The sequence below is a fragment of the Ambystoma mexicanum genome, chromosome 6q, assembly GCF_040938575.1.
Source record: "Ambystoma mexicanum isolate Mex_15411 chromosome 6q, UKY_AmexF1_1, whole genome shotgun sequence".
NCBI classification, from domain to species: Eukaryota; Metazoa; Chordata; class Amphibia; order Caudata; family Ambystomatidae; genus Ambystoma; species Ambystoma mexicanum.
This window is the reverse complement of record NC_090937.1, coordinates 214,129,002-214,145,351: the sequence shown is the minus strand read 5'-3', so window position 1 is coordinate 214,145,351 and position 16,350 is coordinate 214,129,002. Positions and strand designations below refer to the sequence as shown.

Sequence of the window (16,350 nt, the reverse complement as noted above, 5' to 3'; positions counted from 1 at the left end):
CCCAAGCACTCCCATAATGAGCCTGGCGCCTATGGCGCCAGGACTGATGTCTTTTATGAGCCTGGCGCCATAGGCGCCAGGACACTGTCCAAATGGCCCCTATATGGGGTTGCTGGGTCCTTCCTTGGGGACTGGATGTCCGCTTTCGGGGACGCAGGGCTTGAACCGGCTCCCCGGGAGCGGGCATCATGACAGCACTCCCCCCGAAGGCCCCTCCCAAGGTTGTTCCCTCCGGGGGTTTTGGTTTGTCTGGGAAGAGTCGGTGGAATTTCCTGACTAATCGAGGTGCATGCACATGGTCGCTGGGTTCCCACGACCTCTCCTGAGGTCCGTACCCCTTCCAATCAATTAGGTAGAACAGTTTTGACCTAAACATTTTTGAGTCTAAAATGTTCTTCACTTCGAATTCGGGCTCCCCATCTATTAGAATAGGTTCTGGAGGTTTCAGTAGTCGGGTTCCGGGTACCACTGGTTTCAGAAGTGACACATGAAAAACAGGGTGAATTAGCATACTAGCTGGTAAATCAAGTTTAACAGCCACTGGGTTAATTATTGCCGTAATAGAATAAGGTCCCAGATATTTTGGGTTAAAAGTTCGAGGCCCTTTGAGTGGTAAATGTCTGGTAGCTAACCACACTTGATCCCCAATCTGATACGGAGGTGCTTCACTCCGATGTAAATCAGCATTCTCCTTGTATTTTCTCTTGGCTTGTTGTAAATGTGTAGTTGCCTCTTTAAAGGCTTGGGTAATTGTTGAATGCAGATGTTCTACTGCAGGCATTCCGAGGTTCTGAGGTGAGTCAAGGTTTGAGGTTCGAGGGTGATGCCCAAACAAAGTATAAAAAGGACTGTGGCCAGTTCCAGAGTGTACCGAATTATTATATGCGTATTCGGCTATCCAAAGAATGTCTTTCCAGTTGCTTTCAGATTGCTGTAACATACACCGTAAGTACTGCTCAAGGGTCTGATTTGTCCTCTCGGTCTGACCATCGGTCTGAGGGTGGTGACTGGTCGATAATCTTACGTCGATATGCGCCATTTGACAACATTTGCGCCAGAAGTGGGCAATGAATTGGCTTCCCCGGTCAGAGATTAGTATAGATGGGAATCCATGTAGCCGAACAATATTTTCGAGGAATTCTTTGGCTAGGACAGAAGCTGAAGGTAAACCTTTCAAAGGAATAAAGTGGGTCATTTTGGAAAACAAATCCACAATTACCAGAATAGTATTGTACCCCGAACAAGGAGGCAGGTCCGTAATAAAATCCATTGATAGGGTGTGCCAGGGTGCTGGCGGTATGTCTAGAGGTTGAAGGAGACCGGCTGGTCTTTTCTTTTGACTTTTATTTTGGGCGCAAACACTACAGGACATCACAAAAGATTTAACATCTTTTCGCCAAGAGGGCCACCAAAATTGTCGTTTCACCTTTTCCTCTGTCTTGGCAATACCGGGGTGTCCCTCTATTAATGTATCATGATAACCGGAAATAACTAGTTCGTGTAATTCCTTATGTGGCAGGAATAAGCGTCCTTGGAAATAAGGTAAACCATTATCTATGGTAAAGTCTGATCCCTTTTGTATCCAATCCTGTAAGGTTGTAGGATCCAGGAGTTGTTTCACTCTGGCTTGAATGTCTTCAAGCGTCTGTAACAAAGTCATGCCTAGAATCCTCTGTTCGGGAATTATTGGTACTGGTTCTGAGTTTGTATCAGATTCTCCCATTCCAATTCCGGATAAGGCGTCTGCTTTGCCATTCTTGCAGCCAGGTCGATAGGTAATCACGAAATCAAATTCAGCGAAAAACAAAGCCCATCGGAGCTGCCGTGATGACTGAGCCTTGGCGGCTTTCAAATACTGTAAATTCCGGTGATCAGTGATCACTGTGATGGTATGTCGAGCACCAAGCAGATAATGCCGCCAGGCTTTAAAAGCGGACTTAATGGCTAACAGTTCTTTGTCCGTGATTGCATAATTAACCTCGGGTGCCGAGAATTTTCTGGACCAAAATGCTACGGGATGCAGTTGGTTGGTTTCGGGATCTCTTTGGGACAGGACAGCTCCCATGGCTAGGCTGGATGCGTCAGTCTCGACGACATAAGGGAGATCTGGACGCGGGTGTTTCAATATAGGTGCGGAGGTAAACTTAACTTTTAAATCCTGAAAGGCCTGCTCGGCTTCTTCAGACCATTCAAAACGTTTATTTTTCCTCAAGAATGCAGTAATGGGTTGTACCACTCGTGCAAATTCCGGGATAAACCTGCAATAGAAATTGGCAAAGCTGAGCATGCTTTGAACCCCTTTTACAGAGCTAGGTGATGGCCATTTGAGGATGGCATCCACTTTTCTTGAGTCCATTCGGACTCCTTTGGGTGTCAGGATGAAACCTAGAAACTCGACTTATGTGGTATGGAAAACACATTTCTCCAATTTAGCAAATAGTTTGTGTTGGCGCAGTTTTTCAAGTACTGCCCTGTCGTGTTTTCTGTGATCAGATTCCGAAGAGGAGTACACCAGAATGTCATCGATATATACGACAACACAAACATCGATGAGTTCCCGAAGGACATCATTCATGAAGTATTGGAAGGCAGCCGGCGCGTTACACAATCCGAAAGGCATCATTTGGTACTCGAATAATCCGTATTTAGTACGGAAGGCAGTTTTCCATTCGTCGCCTTCTTTAACTCGTACCAGATGATAAGCCCCCCGGAGATCTAACTTGGTGTATATGCAAGCGTCCTTCACCTTGTCAAGGAGTTCAGGGATCAGAAGCAGAGGATAACGGTTTTTAACCGTTATCTGGTTCAATGCGTGGTAATCGATACAAGTTCTAAGGTCGCCTTCTTTTTTGGGCACGAAGAACAAAGCCAAGGATGCCGGGGATTTTGACGGGTGAATAAAACCATTAGCTAGGTATTGATCCAAATATTGTCTCAAATGCAGATTCTCAGGTTCGGTAAGGGCATAAATCCTGCTACAAGCGGGTTGTGCACCGGGCACCAGATCGATTTGGCAATTGTACGATCTGTGAGGAGGTAACGTGTTGGCCTGTTCCTTTTGGAAGACGTCCTGAAAGTCTTTGTATTCCGGAGGTAGTTGCATGGAGGCTGAGGTTACAGATGCTAGATTAATCTTCAGGTTTACTGGGTAGCAGGTTTGTGTACAATCCGGGAAGGTTATTCTCTTAGCTCGCCAATCAATTCGAGGATTATGTGTCTCTAACCAAGGGATTCCAAGAATAACCTGAAACTGTGGAGCTTTGATTACATCAAACACAACACCCTCCCGATGGCCCTCGGGACCAATAAGAGTCACCTCAGTAGTGGAATGTGTTACCGGTCCAGAGGCAATTTCAGTTCCATCGACTGTGGTGATGACGTCTTTGCTGGTTTTAGGACGGAAAGGGAGGTTAATCCTAGAGACCAATTCACGATCCACATAGTTTCCAATAGCCCCACTATCGATGTATGCCTTTATTGCATGCAACCGCTTAGGCTGTTCTGGATCTACGAGAACCATTGGCACAATGAAATGCGAGGTCTGAGAGTTAGTTTTCAAGCTCGGCAATCGGACCCCTACACTTGTCGGGCGGAGTCGTTTCCCGAAACAGAGTCTTCATGGTTTTTATCAGCGGCTCCTACCGCCTTTCGGGGCAGTTTTGCCGGGCAATCTCGTAGAAAGTGTCCAGAATTCCCACAATAAAGACATAATTTTAACTGCCGCCTCCTTTCACGTTCCTTTTGAGTTAAGGGTCCTTTAACCCCTCCAATTTGCATAGGCTCAGAGACATCAACTCCCTTGGGATTAGCATGGGTCTTGACCAACACCCGGGTCTCAAACCTGGACCGATCTGCTTTTCTGTTTTGAAGTCTGTGATCCAGTTTGACCGCTAAGTCTATATACTCTGTGCATTCTTGGGGCGGATTTACAACTTGGGCCAAGACATCTTTAAGTTCTCCGCGTAGGCCTCGATAAAACAACGTGACTCTTTTATCCTCTGGCCATCCCGTTTTCACAATTAGTCTATTAAAGGTTGCAATATAGGATAGGAGGTCCTGATTGCCCTGTCACAGGGATAGAAGTTCGTCATCCAGAGCCTGCCCCTGAGAGCGTCGAGCAAATAACCTTTCCATGCTTGCTTGAAACCTTTGAAAATCACAGAGAATCAGGTCATCTTGAGTAACCAGTGGAACTGACCAATCGGCAGCGCAGCCGCTGAGATATGACAATACAAAGGCTACCTTGGTCTGATCATTAGGGAAGGCCCCAGGTCTGCATAGGAAGTGCAAACGACACTGATTCATGAATACGGCGAATCGTTTGGGGTCCCCAGCAAAGCGTTCGGGTGGGGCCAGCGGCATGTTTCCAGGTAGATTAATCTGCACAGGGTTACTGGAAACCACAGGAGCGGGGTTCCCTCCGGAACCGGGTAGAGGAGTTTGCCCAGCTTGACCTTGCAAAAGCTGTCTGGCCAGGTCATCAGTTCTTTCCTTTGATATTATTAATTCCCTCCTGAGGGCATTAGTCTCTTGACGAGCGGCATGTACTTTGGCCCGTAATTCCCCCAGTAATTGGGCCAACTGATCAGTCTCAGAACTTTCCATAGCGCCTGGGTGGGAATTTGTAGGAAGGCTTCGCATTCTGTAACACTCACCTGACTCCCACGGAGGCGCTGGCCTGGTTCGTGCTGCTGTGACCTCTTCTAAGGTGATGCGCAGGGTTCGGAAGACGGACTGGACCGGGCCCCCAAATCTGGCTTGTCTGGCTCGCAGAAGTGTCCTTCTTAGGGTCTGGAAGGACGAGCTCTCCATCCTGCTTCTGATGCAGGGGCGCGTTGGTATCCAGTTACTTCACTGGATTTTCGGATTAGTGAAAACCAAACTTGCTTGGCTTCCAAGTAAGTTTTTTGATAAGAGGTTCCCCTTGTGTCCATGCATTAATGTACTAATGCTAGTGTCTTTTTCCCCATAGGGGCCGGGGTACGGAATGCCGGGGAACAGGCACCGACCCGAAATGAAAAGGGAAATCCTTGTAGAAATCAGGTAAGTCTTTAATTAGCGTTTTTTGGTAATGTCTTTTCATTCGCTCATTAACGCTGATGTCTCTTTTTCCCCTTAGGGGCCGGGGTCCGGAAATGACAGGATGCGGCGCGGACCCGAAATGGAGAGGGAATGAATCAGCAGGTAAGTCTTAACATGGAGATTTAGCTTTCCTTATTCCCTTCTCTCTCTCACCTTTTGTTCTGGTCTTTTTCTTCCTAGGCGCTGGGGCGTGACTGCGAATCCGGATGATCGCTGCTGAACATGGAGGCGCCCTGTAAAGGTGAGTGGAATGCGGCGCTGCAGCGATCGACGTGATGAGCTTTTAAATAAAAGTCTTCCTTTTCAGGATTGTCGGCGAGATGTCTCCGGGATGCGGTTTTAGCAGGTAAGGACTTTTTCTTCTTCTGTTCTCTTCTTCTCTCCCTTTGCAGGTGATTCAGGATGCTGGCAGGCGTGGCAGAAGTCAAGATGCAGGAGCAGACACAGTGAGCATCCAGCTGCTAGATGCAGAACAACGCGAAGCACGTGTGGCTGTTCGGGTGGGGTTTAAATAGCCTTGGAAGAGGTTCCAGGTATGTATCCTTCCTCCAATCAGGTATGTATCCTTCCCCGACCACGCCCAGATGGTAAATTAGTCCCACAGGTAAAGTAGTTCCTTTCAGGCCTCAAGGAGGCCGGGATCCTGCAGCATGGTCTGCATCAGGTAAGTGCACCCAAGCACTCCCATAATGAGCCTGGCGCCTATGGCGCCAGGACTGATGTCTTTTATGAGCCTGGCGCCATAGGCGCCAGGACACTGTCCAAAGGGCCCCTATATGGGGTTGCTGGGTCCTTCCTTGGGGACTGGATGTCCGCTTTCGGGGACGCAGGGCTTGAACCGGCTCCCCGGGAGCGGGCATCATGACACGAGGCTGCCCTGGAGGTGGTGGTGTCGGTTGCTGTTTTCTGTGGCCGGGAGGTGGATGCCCTTGTGGTGGTATCCTGGCTGGCATCTTCTCCATCGGTGCCTGGGGGGGTAGAAGAGATGCAGGGCATCAGTGATGGTGTTACATGCCAGATGCATTCTATGGTACGGTGGAGTATTTCATTTATCATACATTCATGTCTTACTGGTGTGTCACACAGGGTAGAATGAGGGGGCATTTTGGCATTTGCTGCATGGCAGGTGGCATGCCGTTGTATTGGGGTTTTTGTGATGTCTTACATGGGCAAGGTCTGTGTGTGTTGGCTATGTGTTGGTAATGGGATTGGCACTCAGCATGCATTTCAGTGTGGCAGGGTTTGGGCCTCCATCTGGACAAGAATATGTTGATGTGTGTGTTGGGACATGCATTGCCTTACCTAGACTCTCTTCCACATCACTTGTGCTATGTCATTGTTTCCCCTACAGGGATATGCAGGGTCACTCACCTCCATCTGCTGATGTTGCCGCACCCGTCTCCATCTCCCCAAATCCCTCTATGGACTCCAGATTAATGAAGTTGCTTGCCATCTCCTCCCAGGTGGTCAGTTTGGCAGGATTGTGGGGACCCGCGCCTGTAGCCATGGCCTCCCTCCTGTCGCTTGCAAGGATATTGCAGACCCTGAGGTGGAGGTCATCCCACCTCTTCTTGCAATCCCGCACTGTCCGTGGGGTGGTTCCAACAGCGGACACCTTGTGGGCTACCTCCTGCCAGATGTCCTTCTTGCGCTGTTGCACCTCACGCTTCAGGTTCTGATCTTTAATGATATCGGCATGTGCAGCAAGAGTGTTCGCAAGCATGTTTAATTCTGCGTCAGAAAAAACGGACATGCTCTTACCTCCATGCCAGTAATGACCCAGTTTTTACCGCGCCACTCGTGATGAGGCCCTAGGAATTTCATTTTATCTGTCTGCTGACTTTTGTTCTGTCTGCTGATCACTTTGTCCTCCCTGTAGTCTGACGCTGTACACCAGACGTCACCAGACGTCTCTACGCATCCAGAATCCATCCTTCTACGAAGACTACACTCTATCAGGGTTTTCTTCCGCACAGGGTTTTCTTGGGTCTCTGTTTCCTCTTCCCATTACTACAGAGACGGGGAGGGGGCTCAGAGTCATTAGGGGTATCCTCACTTTCCTCAGGCTGTCTATCCGGTACAGGTTAGTACAATTTCCTTTTTTTGCTTGCATAGCATATGCACCTTTCGAACATGTTTGTCACGGAGCACCATCGTGTGTGTCGCATTCTAGTCATACCCCAGGGATCCCACCTGTTCCCAAATCATATTGGTCTGTTCTCCTACTATTGAAGCAAGCAAGCTCTTCGCAACTCCCACTGCTAACATAACTACTGCTGTTTGCTTCTCCAGGGCATATTTCCATTTACCCGCTCCCATGGTAAGTGAGGGAAATGCCTTGATTACATTTTTTTCTATCCATATGGGGCCAGAACACATCATGTGCCCTCCTTATTCCCTCCTGTAACAGGGGAAACTGCCTCCCTGTCTTCTTCATCTGAGGTCAACTCCCTCCATTCTTCCGCTTTGCTACTGCCATCTGCCTGGGTCGTGGTCTAAGCTGCGTGCTCCACTGCATCATTTCTCTCTGTTCCTCATCTGTCTCCCACTCATGTTCCTCCGGCTCCTCCTCTCCTTCGGAGAAGACAGTAGCACAGTCTATGCTCTGGCACCTTCCTTCCCTGCTCAGCCTGCTCTCCTGATTTCCCTTCGCAACAGGGACATGCTCATCTATCTTGATTTTGACATCTGTAACGACTGTGCTGCCCATTTTGAGGGGTATCTGTCCCACCTTCCATGTATCTGTATCTTTTGCCGGACACTGCCATCCCCCTGTGTTTGCCCATATTTCTCTTTCCAGTTCCTCCTCTGCCTTCTGTAATGCAGCTTTGAGGTCCTTGCGTGCTCTGTTCTCTATCTCCATTATGAGTGGGCCTCATGTTTTGTTTTTGTGATCCCTGATGCGTTTGATTTGGGGGTCTCTTGTGGGCCCATGCTGGGAATTTGTATACCCTGCTGCAGATCGGAGTGGGTATGTTCTGGGTATGGGCAGGGTAGTCGATGGTGCAGGCATCTATGACTATGCCAGGTTATGGCTATGCTCTGAGAGGGGTGGGGCGTGGTCTGCACAGGTGCCTTATCCCCTTCCTATCAGCATTGTGTGCGTCCTCAACCTCCTCATTTATTTTTCACGACTCTAGTACGTGTTGTCCATTCTTCTCACCTTTTCACTAGGCAGCACTGCCTTCCTTCTTCTTAGAGGGGATTGCCACTTCACTTTGCCTCTATATTACTACTATTGTGATGTCACTTCTCCCCTCTGCGGGAGCCCTTCTTTCTCTATTCTACTCAAAAAGAAAAAATGCACAATACGTGGTTAACTTCACCACACTCTTCTCAATCATATCGCCATTTGTTGTTCCCGCAAAGGAGCACTCACGTTCCCGGTGTTGTTCCGTGGTTCTCCGATGCAGTGTCTCCCTCAAAGGCCAGCACAGTTGGAAGCAGCGCCCAACTCCAGCGATTAGGCAGGCCTTCAGTTAACCCAGATGCCTGCTCGCCCTCTTCAATGTGTGCACAGGTACTTGTCTGTGCAGGTAGGCACTGCAGCCAGGCTATGCGGCAGGGGAGCCCCTGTTACTCAGTGGCGGGGGGCTAGAATCACATTGCAGGATAACCACAATGTAAGGTAGGCCCAAAACCCGAAACAAGAACAAAATCAATCCAAGGAGCAAATTTGCAAGAGAAACACATTTTCTTATAAGCAATTTTGGCCAGGGTAAAGAAAGACAAGCTTCATTCAATGCATCATCATTAAATGGCGGTATATATATGAGAGAGTCATGAGGAAAGAGCGGGCATTGCTTCAAGACATATGAAAAAACAAATGCAATCTTATTGGTTGATGCTAATAATCCCTTGCAGAAAGCCATACATTTGTTAGCCCTATTGGCTCAAACTTTCCGTCATGACCAGACCAGTACAATACCTCTAACATTGACCTAATGTCCAGGTCAACTGGATTTCTTCATCCCCATTGGCCAGTGGCTTTAGGTTCACTTTGTTGCTTTTGAAGCCCTCTCCCATTGGTCAACCCACCCTCAAGTGTCTCATGGTGTACTCCGCCCCTCAGATTTGACCGATCCCCTTGTGAGGTGTAGACAGTGGACCTCATTACAGATTTGCCATTGCGGTAATAACATGCTGGTGATTCCATTAACCGGCATCTTATCGCACCAGCAAAGCACAAGTTTGCTGGTGGGGCACCTGAGTTACCTCTAGCTAAATGCTACTGGTCTACTGATCTTCCCCCATTCTTTGCCGGGTTTGGACACAGGTTGGGTTGGGAGGGGCCAAGACTGGTAAGTATATAGAGGGGCCTTTGGGTTTGCAGCTTTGGGGAGCCCTAAAGGTGCCCAGAGGCTCTACCTAAACATGCAGCTTTCAATAAAGAGGGATTAACCTGCATCAATGGTAAACAGTGTCGGGAAAACTGGTCCACTACACTAGGACCATGACACTCAGAGAGAGCGAAGCATAGTGAAAACATTGCATAATGACTCTCCCTCGAGGATCACTGGACATGCAAGCACTGACTCACACTTCATTGGTGTATTTTTCCATCTGCGAGCTAGTAAGTGTTGCATGTATATATGCACATTAAAATGCGAATGATCCTCCTCCATGTGGGAACTGAGAACGGAGCTGTATTCAAATAAGAACCTGCACTATCCATCTCAACAGGAAAGAGGACAAGGGCAGCCTCACCTTGCCCCAGTATTGCCTCCTGCCAGGGACGGGTACCTGTCCCACCCCAACTCGAGGTTGATAACGCTGGAGCAAGCACGGCCATCATTACAAGCTTTATACACAGAGGGAGCACCACAAAATTTGAGGTACATCTTGATGCATCCTCTGGTGATCCCAGAACATGCAATTAGTGGGACACTATATTTTTAGGATGTTTTATCCTGTCATCCAATTAAGTACTACTTATTCCGTAAATCAGAAATGTTACAGTGTGCAAACTGACCTTCCTTTATTTAAGAAAACTTGTAAAATGTTATGGTCTTCTCTGTCTCACAACCCTCTTTTGCCCACACCTAACATAGGTGAAGAACAGATGCCCCTTACCAGTGCTTTCCTCCTGTACGTCTAGCTCAGTGAATGTGCCTGCCACCAGTATATTGATGTCATAGTAGTTGCCAGATGAGCCTCACGCTCGCCGAAGCCTCAACCCCAAGAAACAAAGAAAGCTGGGTGTGTAGTTGGGCCTGTTATATAAACTAAACTGAATTGGGATTACTGGGCAAGCTGCACTCCCTTCACATCAGAGGGTAAGGCCAGTAATAACACATGCTATCCAGTGTGGCTGTCAGCATTATCTGTCATTGACCAACCATCACATTTCCTCCATATGACCCAGAATGGGTTCCATCCTCCCATTTGACCTAGGGAAGGGAGTTGTGAGTCCACAGAGATAGAAGATGTCTGATAGCATGTATGCTGCTTAGTCAGTATGGTGGCAGAAGGACCCACACTAATTTCATCAAGAAACTACGAATTGAGGCTACCCGTCCATTTGCAGTGTCATAACAGTAAATCTAGTGGACATTTCTAGAAGAATCTGCAGGCAGATATGAAAGTATAAAATACAGTTTAAACACAACCTGCAGCATTACCTATGTAGATTCTGTGTTAAGGGCCCATCAATCAACTTTCAACATAGTCCGATTCAGGTCCTTGATACAACACAAGATCATTCAGTGCAATGCAAACAGTTTGGTCCTCAAACAGTTTTTGAACCAAGGGTCTTTTACAGGAACACTCACACTGTATGCCATGTACGGTTGGTTATACAGTCAAACACTACAATCTGTAATCACTTGTGCAGGACAATGTGAGGTACCTGTCCCTGTTGCTTGCAACTATAATATGATATGATATGATATTTTATTTGTATCACGCTTGTACACAAGTTATTCAGAGCGCGAACTATGCATGCATTTGACTCTTGCCCCCTTTTCATTTGGGCACCTATGTCTGGAAGCACAATTACAGTGATAGATTGGTCATCGGACCACTCCTGTCCAAGTTAGGCTTCCTTCCCAATATCCTATCGTGGCCAGATTGAACATTTTGGGCATTGTACAGAGGCCTTCTAGACTCCTGGGCCCAATGCTGCTCCTGATGCAGACAGTGGCAGAGTTCATTGGTGATGTTGGGCTTTGTAGGAAGCAATAGCCTGATTCTTCCTTTCTGCCACTCTTATTACTCCTCGAGACCTTAGCTATGCATCTTCAGGCTTCACATTGTACCCTTTTGCTGATCACTCATTTACTTACTGGACGCAATAAAGACAAGGACACCTATTCACAGTTAATCACTTTATCTAATAAGCAAGAGATGGTCCATTTTATTATGTCACTTATCGAGTATGTACACCAAACATAATGAAGCATTCATCAAAAGGCACATGTACAAAAACACATTTTATGTTAGCACAGCATTTCAAATGTAAGCGTTTTTCAACCTTATGGTTACTAAAACAATATAAATCATTAAGGTTCCATTGCACTGATATTCTCCCTCTCTCACTTATCATTGGACGGCTCATCTAATTATGACCCCATCTGCGTAAAAGGACAAGCCCCCACCCAAGACTTGCAACTCAGGCTACTCCATTAATCTTTTGGTACCTTAAAGATTAAGGAACTGTTGCCTTTCGTGTCCATTCTGACACCCTGCCATTTACCCTGCAGAGGGGTCCTGCTTATCTGTCTGCCTATTTATACACACCATGCAATTGAGTCTTTTCTTATACTGTCTTCAGAAAGACTGTCTCGTCCTTGGCTCACAATCTCCTTCCTGCTGCTAGGTATGCCTCAGCCCATCTTTCGCAGGACACTGCCCCAGAGTCGAATCACAGCCTTTAACAAACTCCCTCTGCATCTCCCACTCCGGGCTACACTGATTGACAGCCCAGCAGACGATCCTCGCCAAAGCTCCAGCCATGCAAAACGCCGCCCCTGCTTTGTTTTTGTCCAACACTGCCTACTATATATGTTTCTGTACATTTCTTATATATTTCCCTGCCTTTTTTTCGTGGTGTCACCTCTGGCCATGTCACGTGCCAGAACTTTCCAGCACCCATTTCGCCCCCTCTGCGCCCTTTGAGCAGTGTTCCGCTTAGCACAATTTCATATTGATGTTGCATTTCTCACTTTAACCTTCCTTCCCCTTTGCTGCTCTGCACAAAGCGTGTTTATTTTCAAGGACCATCTCGCTTCTGTTACATTGCTCTGCTCGCTATGAATCTTTTATTCACAAAGCACTGCTGTTCAGCTTGTTAATTTTGTTGAATTTTTCTGAGCCAAACCATATTCGCGCACCTTTCGGCTATGTCACTATTTTCATGGCCTAAACAATTCTAACCCACTCTGTTTATCCCCCAATTCTAAGTATGAGTTTCAAATGTTCAACTACACACTAAAAATTGTACACACATTCTTCAGCTTATAAATTGCCGAACACCTTACAGGTTCTTACTGCAGTAGACCCCAGATCTAGCTGGTGTGGTTTATGGAGAGCACCAGGTTCTTTGACCCTCTTTGACCTGATGCAGTGTATGTATACTAAGAGTTTCTGCTACCTCGTTTGGGATGTGTACCGATCTTAAACATTAACTGTAGCATTGTCTCCTTCAAGCTATTCAAGTTGAATAACATTTAACAACGCCAGATGGTTACTGTAAAAAAATGTTGTGGATTAACGTATTCTGAGATAGCATTGCTTTATGGAATTTTTAGCCAGCTTACATTATATTGAAAAAAAACTTAATTTGCTACACATCAATGCTAATGGCTAGGTACATCAGGGGATTAGGGTCTGCAGAATGTTGCTATCACTTTGTGATGATCTTGGTCTTCGCAATTGCATGTTTGAAAAATTGGAATGTTTACTGTGTGATGCGATTTCTGGTCCTCTGGGCTTGAGACATTGATATTCAACTGTATGCATTTTAATGCACCAAGTCATTCTGGATGACTTATATGTTGCACACATGTGTAGTAGTCCCCATTCTGCAGGGAGATAGTGAGGGTTTTCTCTGGATACCCATTTAGTATGTGTCCCCCATTGTGAGGGGTCAGCAATGCGAGGCGGACAACTGTTTGATATTTGTTCAAAATATGCCATTATATTAGAACAGAAATAATATCAAAATACCACACTTGCCCTACTCTACTGTGGGTTTCCTTGCTCAACAAAACTAAGGGAAACACAAGAGTTCTGGTACTGACACTAAACATCAAATACAAAAGAAAACATATGGCAATTCAATTAGCATCAACAATGACATTAACAATATATTGGTAACCTTTTAGCAGCCTGGGTGAACCTCTCTTTCCTAGGATTCAAGGTGTATTCCTCTTCAATGTTTATCAAAAAGAATATAAGGATGTCCACTTAAGTGATAAAGTCTCAGATCAGTTCTTGAAAAATCAATATCAAGGTTTAGATTTGTCAACCAAAGATCCAACAATGACAAAAGTTCCTCTTCTCATGGAATAACCTTCCACTTCCTCAGAATTGCATCAATGCTTTTCTTAGCCACAATGCTCTTTTACTACTTCCATTTATCCAAGAAGACTTGGCACAGTTGAACAAGAAATACACTTCCAGAATGTTAATGGAACAAAAGTCTTGGTTAATAATGATTATTTGTTTAGTTAGGTTAGAAAGCACAGTAGGTATATTTGTCAGGATGACTTCTTAGTTCTGCAGCTTCTGTTTCAACTAATTCACTTCTGCCAAATTTTACCATGAGGACATTCTCCTTGTCCACACAGCACTCCACTTCATTTGAACTACTGAAGTGTTGCATCTACTGACAACTTCAATATACCACCACAGCTTCAGCACTGAAATTAACATAACTATGTTTACCTTTGTTCAGCCCATTCTTGGGGCTCTTTTTCCTCTCCTGTGGGTTAATTGTCGATGATCTTAGGGGTCCAAGTGTGTTTGGGCTGGCTCCTCAGTTTTTGATGACTTTTGCCTGTCAGGATGCATTGGCCCTGGGTCCCTCTATAATGTCATGCCTTCTCAAGTAATACCTCTCCTTCGGTATTCCATTCACATGGATCTCTTGATAACCTCGGTCTTCTAAACACTTGTGGTTCCTTTGCACCATTAGACTTGAAGATTGACCCCTCAGTAAAGGGGCACTGGTCTATAGGGTTATGCCCTCACTCACCTTTTCCTCCCCTAGCAGTCGCCTACCCTCCTTCATGGAGTTGGACCAATTTCCAATATTTGGGGTATCATTCTGCTCTAGTCTGATCTTTTAATCTTTGACATACATCATGATTAATAATTCTCATGAGGAAGAGGGACAAGATGTAATTCTCCAATTACTTTCCAATAATCTTCATTACTACTAGTCCTACACTTCCTCATACAGTACTGACGGCCTTCTCTCCCTTCATCAGTGGTATGCTCATCTGAATCGTTTGCTATGGACCAGAGGATTCTGGGTCAGATCAGGTGCTTTATACACTGGATGTGAGGGGTAGGTGCTACAAAGAAAAACATTTTTGGGGAAGGGTTCTGTCAGAAGGCTGATCGCCTTTATGAGTCAATACTGTGAGGAGGAAGAGTACAAATAGGATCAATTTCATAATAAGTAACACACTTAAGTTGGTTACACCCTGCTGAAAAAACTGACTGTAGTCCAGCATAATTCCAAACGAGGTCTAACTGCATCATATTTAATTGGGTTTTCAACCTGCAGCTCACAAGAAATGTTGGGCTACCACTACCATAATACCTCCCTATTGACTTTGCTTGCTAGGGCTAATGGGAATAGTAGTCCTATACCTGGAGAGCTAAAGATTACAGTTGCAGATCCCCAACTAGAGATAATCTCCTTCAGTACAAACAAGTATTATTTGAGGTTATTAAAAAGCAGTAATACGTTTCCAAATAAAATACCACTCCATATGCAATACAAAATTACCAATTCATTTCCAGGGTATTTTGGGGTAGGCCTTCCTTCCTGTTTCTTAATGAAATGTTGCTCCAGGAGTGTCACCACCAGTTTTGCATTGAATGTAAATGGAGCAAAGTCACTATAATGTGTGAGATACCCCTTCTTGCTCTAGAATTTCACTTTTAAATTGCCTTTTGTCACATAATCGAGCAGCAGCAATTCCAATATTACGAGCAGGTGGATTTTAGAGCATTTAACATCTCTGCTAGCTTTTGGAAACTCTTGTGCAGTAAAATATGATCGTATCGTGTGAGTTGTGGGAGTATCGAGTATAAATGGGTACCATGCAAAAAAATATAAATGTGAAAAAAATCCCTCTCCTTAATTTATAATTTATGTGTTTTCAGAAAATGATAAAGAGGCAAGGCAGCATGTGCCGCTGTGGAGGCACACGACACCAGCCCCGGACACCAGCAGACATGCGACTCCCCTGAGCCGGCCGAGGACTCAGGAGCAGAGTCGGAAACCCGTGGCTGGGACTGGTGGAACAGTCCACCTGCGCTACACCAAGTCAGCCATGCCGGTAGCGAAACCCTGCTCAAAGGATGAGCCCACGCAAACCAAATAGAATTAAACCTTTGATTACTTGTGTCCGCTATATCAGAACTCACTGAATTACGCCTATTGTCATTTGTTTCCTTGACAGTATTGTCGTGCCATTAAAATGTAGTCAAGGAAAATAATTGGATGTTGCTAATATTCTCGTCGAAATGAACGAAGCCCAGAAGACACAAATTGTAGTAATGACCAGAAATAAATATATAAATAATATGTGGATTTTCACAAAGTGTATTCATTCTGTTAAAACGTCAAAGACCACCCATTTAAAAAACTCAATCGTATTTAGAGAAGTGGCAATTTTTTGACGAGTTAGAAAAGAAACCAACCTTATACATCATTGACATTTTCCCTAAAAACAGAATACTCCGGACGCTTTACTTCAGCTGTTATAAAGCTTCCTCATTACAAGTCCAGCGGTAACCCTGCTGATGCTACTGGCAGAGTTGTACTGTGCCAGTCCGGTAACAATGGTGGCAGTAGGCTTACCGGCACCGTTGTTACCGGAATGGCACAGTCAGAATGAGGCTATTCTTTATTTTTTATTGACCCAAGTAGTTTTACAAATCAAAGTAGGTTAAATCTTCATAATTACACGTGATGCCTTTCATTCAACAGACATTTTGTGCAAGGAAATCATGGATTACAGAACACACTTTCTTTATCATGAAGGTCTATGCCCCCTTTGCTTTTTAATCTTCCCTCCACAATCTCTGCTT

At 45.6% G+C, this 16,350-nt stretch overlaps 1 protein-coding gene across 1 annotated transcript in view; it reads left to right on the top strand.

The window, feature by feature from the left end:
• Positions 1-15,844, top strand: part of LOC138515493 (uncharacterized protein C4orf17 homolog) — a 698,631-nt gene extending 682,787 nt beyond the window's left edge. Inside the window, exon 10 of the mRNA XM_069630308.1 lies at positions 15,421-15,844. Coding sequence (XP_069486409.1) covers positions 15,421-15,641 — 221 coding nt within the window. The 3' untranslated portion in view covers positions 15,642-15,844. The remainder of the gene's footprint in view (positions 1-15,420) is intronic.
• Positions 15,845-16,350: the final 506 nt, after the last annotated feature.